The sequence below is a fragment of the Magallana gigas genome, chromosome 3 (assembly GCF_963853765.1).
Source record: "Magallana gigas chromosome 3, xbMagGiga1.1, whole genome shotgun sequence".
Classification (NCBI taxonomy): Eukaryota; Metazoa; Mollusca; class Bivalvia; order Ostreida; family Ostreidae; genus Magallana; species Magallana gigas.
In genome coordinates this window covers 47,240,163-47,248,368 of record NC_088855.1, presented here as the reverse complement: position 1 = coordinate 47,248,368, position 8,206 = coordinate 47,240,163, and the positions used below count along the sequence as shown (strand labels likewise).

The 8,206-nt window shown below is 34.8% G+C and overlaps 1 protein-coding gene across 1 annotated transcript; it reads right to left on the bottom strand.

Moving 5' to 3' along the window:
- Positions 1 to 5,945: 5,945 nt before the first annotated feature.
- LOC105338834 (uncharacterized) lies at positions 5,946 to 8,206 on the bottom strand. The gene is made up of 3 exons (XM_034443270.2): positions 8,048 to 8,206; positions 6,209 to 6,503; positions 5,946 to 6,099 (listed from the first exon to the last, which is right to left on the bottom strand). The coding sequence occupies exons 1-2, from the start codon at positions 8,142 to 8,144 to the stop codon at positions 6,220 to 6,222; spliced, it is 381 nt and encodes a 126-aa protein (XP_034299161.2). The 5' UTR covers positions 8,145 to 8,206; the 3' UTR covers positions 5,946 to 6,099; positions 6,209 to 6,219.

The window sequence follows — 8,206 nt, the reverse complement described above, 5'->3', positions numbered from 1 at the left end:
AAGTTGTAATGTTTTAAATTCAAAAACTAAGAGGCTGGTCTAGTCCTATTAATTCCACGCTTTAGATATTTTGTTCATTGCATGAATTTAAGTTTAAAATATTATCGTATTATTACTGATTTAAAGTTAAAATTTCACAGTACATTCAACTATAATTATACAATCACATTCGAAAATAACTGGAGGAGAAGGGTATAAAATGTTGGCAATATGAACAAAATTGCAGGTGAGCAAGTTAATTACAAACACAGGGGCCAAGCTTTGTTGCAGGTCTGTAAAAAGAAAAATCGGAATAGACGACTTGGGACGCGTACGTCCACCCGAATTTTTTCAGACCGGGTGCTACAGAACTGCAGCTAGGACCAAGGTATAAAAACATAGTCCGAAATTTCTGACTAGGACAAGGCCCGTTTTGACCATGATGATTACATTGTCTTGAAATTATGTCGGGTCAAAACAGGCTTAACTCCTGTACGTGGTAGCAGGGTTTAAGCTCAAGGTGCTAAGAATTCGCAAGTGAAAAAAAATCACAAAGGTATACGTTTACTTTTTACATGATAATGGTTTCCCTGACAGACCTATCTATTGTTATAACGAATCGATTATTTATGGGAACTGGACGAAGGTCGCTGATGAGCTTCCAGGGATTTTTACGATTATGTACAATGTATAGCGTGCCTATTAGCGATAGATTTTTTTGTTTCCATCACTGTTCTTGCGTTAACTACGTCTGAGGTCTACGTCGTCAACCACGGCCAATAAGTATGATCCTCTCCCACCTGGAGCTATGCGGACTCCGGAATGTGGCTTAAGATGATGGAGGTGACAAAGTACTGAAGAAACAGCCATCTGAATGGAAATGGCCTAGTATAAGCACTACTCTAGATAATCTATCGGAATTTCAATTTTTGAGCATGATTAATCAGGAAAAGGTCGGTTGACAAAAGTACTAGTATCCCTTCCACCCCAACATAAGGATAAGATAGCGCAAATGTCCATTTGGTTTAGTCATATTTTAATTTTTCCCAATTAGATATACTAGTACATGTAATTGATAGTTATAACACAGGTTTGCTAAAGCACTATTTTTAATTTGTTCAGTTTTGAATATTTTAACAAACGATAAGAGGGAAAAAATTATTGCGTTAAGTTTTGGTGGTATCAAACACGCAATCTAAAATATCTAGTCATACATGTATAAGGTTGGTTCTCGAAGTAACTACTGAGCCATTTCAGCCACAATAAATGCATTGTTTAAATGTTATGTATGCGAATTTGGTAACGAATTGACGGACTTGTGTTACTTTCTAAAATGTTTAATACCAATAGTTTCAAATTACACTTTTAATGTAAGGTGGGTCATCTCTCCACGTTTTTGTTGATTGAAATCGGGTTGTTTTCCATTATACCTTATTTAGACTATGACAAAAATATGGATCACAAACCCACTCTATAAAAGAAAAGGCATTGAATTTTTTTTTAAATGACACTATTTGGAGGTGTTGATACGCATATGCCAGTTTAAATCAACATATATTCTAAGTGTTGGACATACGGTATATTTAAGGGTTTCTAATCGATGTTATGTAAAATATACATTGTTTTGAATGATTAAAATTATGAATATCAGATTTTTTAATATGCTAATTTTTCAGTGCCTTATCTGTCCTTACATAGGAATTTTTCCACCTATCTTCTTTTTCCAGGCTGAAAGTTTTCCAGGGGGGATCCGAGGAATATTTCAGTTTTCCAGGGGGGGGGGGGTCTGGACCGCCCCCAACTCCTTCTAGATCCATGCATGCCCTCTCCCCACATTATAATTAACAAACAAGAAGGAAGAACAATACCGTATTTATTTCGTGAATATAGATAATGTACTTATGATAGGTTGTTGTCACGAGACTCCTGAAAGAGATTTGAATATCGGTCCACTCTGCTCCCAATAAATGCATGGAGCGGAGAGGACCAACACCCTTGGTCAACGAATATTACAAAGGCATAACAATTGTGTCACAATGGGTCTTAATTACGAAATCAAGAGACTTCAGAGTCACCGAACAGGTTATGGTGGCGTTTTGGGCGGAATGAAATATTTATCAACAAAACTTTGAAAATCAATCAACATTTCAATCAAAAATTCGTTCCGTGCAATAATTATTGTAATATATTGATCTGTTAATTACAAAAGACGAATAGGGCCACATAAATATTATCTTGTGATTTATTTCGAGAAAAGATATCATAATTACGAAAAAAAAGATCTCGATATTGCGAGTTAATGATCTGGTTATTCAAAGAAAAGATCTCATTATAACGAGTAAGTTATCTCATTAATACGAGAAAGGAATAATATAAAATGGTGCGTTTCTGGAAAGACCTCTAAGTCGATTGATTCACCCTTTTCAGTCTTTTTCCTTTCCTCCACATAAAATAATCGCGCATTTGACATTTTATCTTATAGGAATAAGTGGAAAGGATTTCATGTCAATTTACTTTTCTACGTATATTATACAATCCCACTCCGAAATAATTAATTAAGGGTTGATGAAATAAATGTAGTTATCTGCAGTTATTTAGACACCTGTTTAAGATATAAAATATAGATTCTAAACTTTGATTACTATTTTTCTGCCAAGTTGTATGATTGTACAAAAGAAAGTAAAATATGATATTCTAATTTTCTTTCGTCTTAATTTAATGACCATTTAATTTAATTTACTTTTGACAAGTCGAAAACCAGAAAAGATCCTTCCTTAACTACCTTCAACCTCGGAAAATTTCGGACATGTCCTCCGAGCTTGCAAGAATGGCCCGAGAAGATACAATTTATACAAAACAGTACCCATGGTTCTCAATGGTTCTACTGATCTTGAAATATTTCACATCGAAGTTGAGATTTCAGTAAATACAGAAGAATTAAAGAACAGTTTTAACTGAGCTACGCTATCGCCGATGTGAAGCCCACTCCAGATTCACAGTTATAGCTATAAAAATAGACCCCCACCCCACCCACAACCACTTTGACATGTCAACATATTTATCTTGTATGTTAACATAACTAAGTTGCATGTCAACATAAAGAAGTTGCATGTTAACATAAATAAGTTGCATGTTGACATCAATAGGTAGCGGATCTAGCATCTTGGATGTCACATGTTGGCGATATTTGAGATTTTTTATAACTATTATTTGATTGCAGTTTTTTTGCATGTCAACATAGTTATGTTGCATGTTGACTTAACTATCTTGCATGTCAACATATTTATCTTGCATGTCGACATAATTAGTAGAAAAATAAGTTGCACACTAGGGGCAGAGATATGCCACCATAATATGGTGAATAAAGTTGTTCAAGTACAGACACGCAAATCATTTTTAGAGGGCAGACTTATACGAATCATGACAAGCAAACATAAAAAAGGGAACCTCTTTTTAGCCAGTCTTCAAAATCCAGGGAGTGGGGAATTTAAAGGGATTTTCTCTTAAAACTTTTATATAGGTAATAAACAGCAATGTTAAAAAGTTCACGGGGATATGAACTTGGTTGGTGCGTCATCAGATCTTCTGAGAAGCCCTTCGGGCTTCACATGACTTGATCACGTGACCAACCAAGTTCATATCCCGATGAACTTTTTAAATTGCTGTTTATTTCTTAAGTGTACTTTATTAATACTCATTTAAGAGATCACCTTTTCGAGAATTGCAATTTAAAATACGGCTGTTGTCTCTACTTTTAGAAACTGCTATAAACGAGTATATTTACATTTTCCAGTGTCTTTCCCTGTGATAACACTGCGTATCGATTTTGTACTATATAACCCATAATACACATGACGCCAAATTGAGGCACCAGAGGGGTTTGCTTATTTACATTTAAATATTTAATCGTACGATGGCTTAAAATTATATAAATATAAGTAATAAGGAATCATTCTTTGAATATTATGAGGTTATAATTTCGGTCGGGGCGTGATCAAATCTATCATAAAGCCCTTCGGGCTTTTTTGGATTTGATCACGCCCCGACCGAAATTATCACCTCATAATACTCAAAGAACGATTCCTTATTCCTTATATGAATGCTGGGACACTTATATGGAAAATCCAAGGAAAGTTTAAAGTTATGTAGGAATATGGCCGTATTAATTACTAGATTCAAATGTCGTTTATAAATACCAGGTGTTTTTTTGATTGGTAACCAAAAAAAAAACAACCCAGCTGTTGTTTCTACTTTTAGAAACTGCTATAAACGAGTATGAATGCTTGGGATACTTATATGGAATATCCAAGGAAAGTTTAAAAGGGCATGGTCACGATTTTGGTCAAATTCTATATTTCTCTTTTGTATTATTTACAATGGTTTAGAAATGCATTTCTAATGTTCAAATAAAATTTGAGAGTCATTCGTGGAGTTATAAGCAAGATACAGGGCTGACAATTCTTTGTTATGTAAACAAGGCTCGTGCCCTGTTTTTGTTTACTACACCAGTAAAAAATCTTTTTCAGCCTATTTTGTCTATCTTTTTCTTTATTTTAAGCATAATTAAAGAGTTTCTAACGTTTAAAACATTCATTTTAGGTTTTAAACTGGAATTTTCACTCTAACATTTAAAATGTAAACAAACGGTTTGTTTACATAGCAAAGAATTTCAAGCCCTGTAACTTGCTTATAACTCAACGAATAACACTCAAATTTCGGTTGCCTATTGAAAATGCCTTACTGAAGCATTGTAAATATTAAAATCGGGGGAAAATTTTTTGACCAAAATCGTGACCATGTCCCTTTAAAGTTCTGTAGGAATATGGCCGTATTAATTACTAGATTCAAATCTCGTTTATTAATACCAGGTTTTTTTGAGAATGGTAATAAATAACGTATGTTGTTTCTACTTTTAGAAACTGCCATACACGAGTATGAATGCCTGGGACACTTATATGGAAAATCGTAGGAAAGTTGAAGTTAGTAGGAGTAGGAATATGGCTGTACTGATAACTCAATGTAAATTCAAATGTCGTTAAATTATAAATTCCGGGGTTGTATTCAAAAGGCGTTGCTAAAACGCGGAACGGAAAATGGAACGGAAAGCGGAACAAAAGAGTTAAACAAGCTAAAAATACGAAAGACAAATAGGACCACATAAAAAAAAATTATCTCGTAATTTCGAGAAAAGATTACCAGTTAATTTTCTCGTTATTACGAGAAAAGGTCTCATAATAATGAGGAAAGATCTCGTTATTACGTAATTTTATCGTTATAACTAGAAAATATCTCGTTATTACGAAAAAAGATCTCGTTATTACGAGTTAAAATTATCTCGTATTTAGAGAAAAGACCACGTTATTACGAGAAAAGTTTTATATAAAATGATGCGTTAATTAACGAGCGAGATCTTTACTCGTAATAACGAAATCTTTCCTCGTTTAAAAACGAGATCTTTTCTCGTATCAACGAGATAATTATCTCGTTATTACGAGTTCTTTCTCGTAATAACGAGTTCTTTCCTAGTAATAATAAGATAATTAACTCGAAATAACGAGATTTTTTCTCGTAATAATGTGATCTTTTCTCGTTATTACAAGATCTTTTTTCGTAATAACGATATCTTTTATCGTATTAACGGGATCTTTTCGTTATTACGAGATCTTTACTCGTTATAACGAGATAATAACGAGATAATTACTCGAAATAACAAGATCTTTCCCCGTTTAAAAACGAGATTTTTTCTCGTCATAACGAGATAATTATCTCGTAATTATTAGTTTTTCCTTGTAATAACGAGATAATTAACTCGAAATAACAAGATCGTAATAACGATAATTATATTACGAGAATTTGTTTATGACGCCCTTTTCGTCTTTTGTAGATACAATATGTATCTGCATGGCGCATTTCTAAAAAAAAAAAAGAATATAAAAGAATATAAAAAATTATAACAAACAATCGTAATTTGTTCTGGCTAATAAGTTTATTATAACAGCATATAAGATGAAAAGGTTTTCCGGCAATATTGGGTAGATGAAGATGGTGCGCTTCTTCAATGGTTCGAGACGATAGGACCTAGTTTACATACAATCACTTCTGAGGGGGTTGAATCTGTACCTGTAATAATGATGGCTACCTGCGTTAAATAATATACTCGCATTCAGAAATAAAGTTAACGGTCAAAGGGATTCCTTGGTATATACCATTTTAATAATGAACACCTCACCATTATTGTGCCTAAACGTTGTAACAGCAGATCCCACTCTGTCTGTTACAGCCAAAGTCGTAATCCCAGGACACGCAGTTCTCGTAGATTACTCCCCAGAAATCCACACGGGGGCGCTGGCGAGCTGGTGGTCCACCGCGGCCCCTTCCACCACCACGCCCTCTACCACCTGCACCACCGGCACCACCAGCCCCGCCAGCAGGTGCGGCTCCACCTTCGGATTCCTGTTCGCCAGCAGCCATTGTGTAGGGGTTGATGCAATAGCCGCCATCTTGACGACAATTTGACATGATATCTAAAAATTAGAAATAAACGATTATAATATTTGCGTACTCCTATATACTTTGGTGATAATGATACATTGTACATATCTAATGCATTGTTACAATTATTTTACTTTTTCTACGTCTTGTTTTAACGTGTTTTTATGATATCGGAGTTGTAACAAAATACAAGGGACAGTAAATGCTGTTAATTCGCTCTAGCGAATCATTTCTGTATGACAGTAGCTAAATTTAGAAAAACAGCCCCCTCAACAAAAAGAGCGCCACCATAAAAGCTGTCACAAACACTTTGTTTAATTACCCTCTTACTTAGCAAATCCTCCTTTGGTGCCGACATAAAAAAAACACGGAATAAAAACTACTCCCTGAAGGACTCATTGCTTGCTTCATTAACACAAATATGAACTCAAGAGTGTTGGCGTCAAATACACGTATAAGGTATCCCTAATCGTCATGTACACCTTTTTTGTAAAGGGCATTAGCACTGTCATTACGCGCATTTGTGATATCTCCGAAATACTTGTAATAAATACTTTTTGTATACACATCCCATTCAAAACAACAAACATCTTTCCCTTTCCATGTAATTTACAAAAGTTGGAATGCATTGTATTTTAAAATTAACAAGTAATTGCTGAATTAATAATTCCAGAAAATCAAACGTGTGTAAAATGTAAAAAGGTCTGAAAACGTATTTAGAGCTACTACCGCAAGAATTGTACATGGTACCGATTTTCGCGTCTAAGTAGGTGTTCTACTGTTTATTTGGTGGGGTTTTTTGGCGGTCATTCCACTGGGTCAAGGTATGAAATTTTTGACAGCATTTTCCCTGATAGGCTGTTTGTGAGTGTTTGTGGTCCCATGCTCAGTGGTTCGCATCAGCATCACTGACCATTCATTAATCAAGGTGCGCTTTTGACGTGCGAGGCGCTCAAATGCCCCGCACAAGCGTGTGTGAAGCTTCATAATTTATACCACTGGCAAAAAGGTTTGGCGACAGTTATAGACAATGTAAATCAAAACACCATGCATGCTATATTCTAAAACGTGTTGTCCATAAGTTTATAAGTTTCAAATTAATACCCTCTTCCTTTCAAAAGAACTGAGTGCACATGCACATCTGAATGCACATATTGGTGATATATACTGTTTTTTTCAATCCGACAAACTGTTCATTTGCACATTTATCTAAATATGTTTTTACATAAATCACCTTCAGCTTAATAAATGATAATCTTAATTTAATTTAATACTAAGACTTATATAGAAGGGGAAAAACCATTTGCTTTGCTGTTATTTGCACTCTTTAGTTAGTAGTGTACTAAAAACACCAAGTTTTTAGAAACATAGCGATTTTGATACATTTGTATACATAAATGTTTATATTTTCCTTTAGACTTTGCCAGTTTAGGCTTTAAGGACTGTACATGTTTCTCATAGATTATGAAATGCAGTTTTTGTTGTTTGAGCACGAAAAATCTGTTAAGAAAGTCTGTGAAAATATTGATTATAAATATGTATATTTTTAAATCACTGTAAGCTTGAAATAGCTTACCTCGGTATTCACCGAAAAAGTCCCCTATGAACCCTTCATTTCCGGGCACAGCGTAGATCCCTATCAGAGTAAACAGAAGCAACCCCCGAAGCAGCATGGTGAGCGCTGCTTTCGCTGGATATTCCTGTCCGCTTATCTGTGTTGGCCGTGAAGGTCCTG

Coding starts and splice junctions, on each gene's coding strand:
- LOC105338834 (XM_034443270.2), bottom strand. CDS start 8,144: ATGCTGCTTCGGGGGTTGCTTCTGTTTACTCTGATAGGGATCTACGCT. Junction 6,504..8,047: donor CTTTTTCGGTGAATACCGAG/GTAAGCTATTTC, acceptor TCTAATTTTTAG/ATATCATGTCAAATTGTCGT.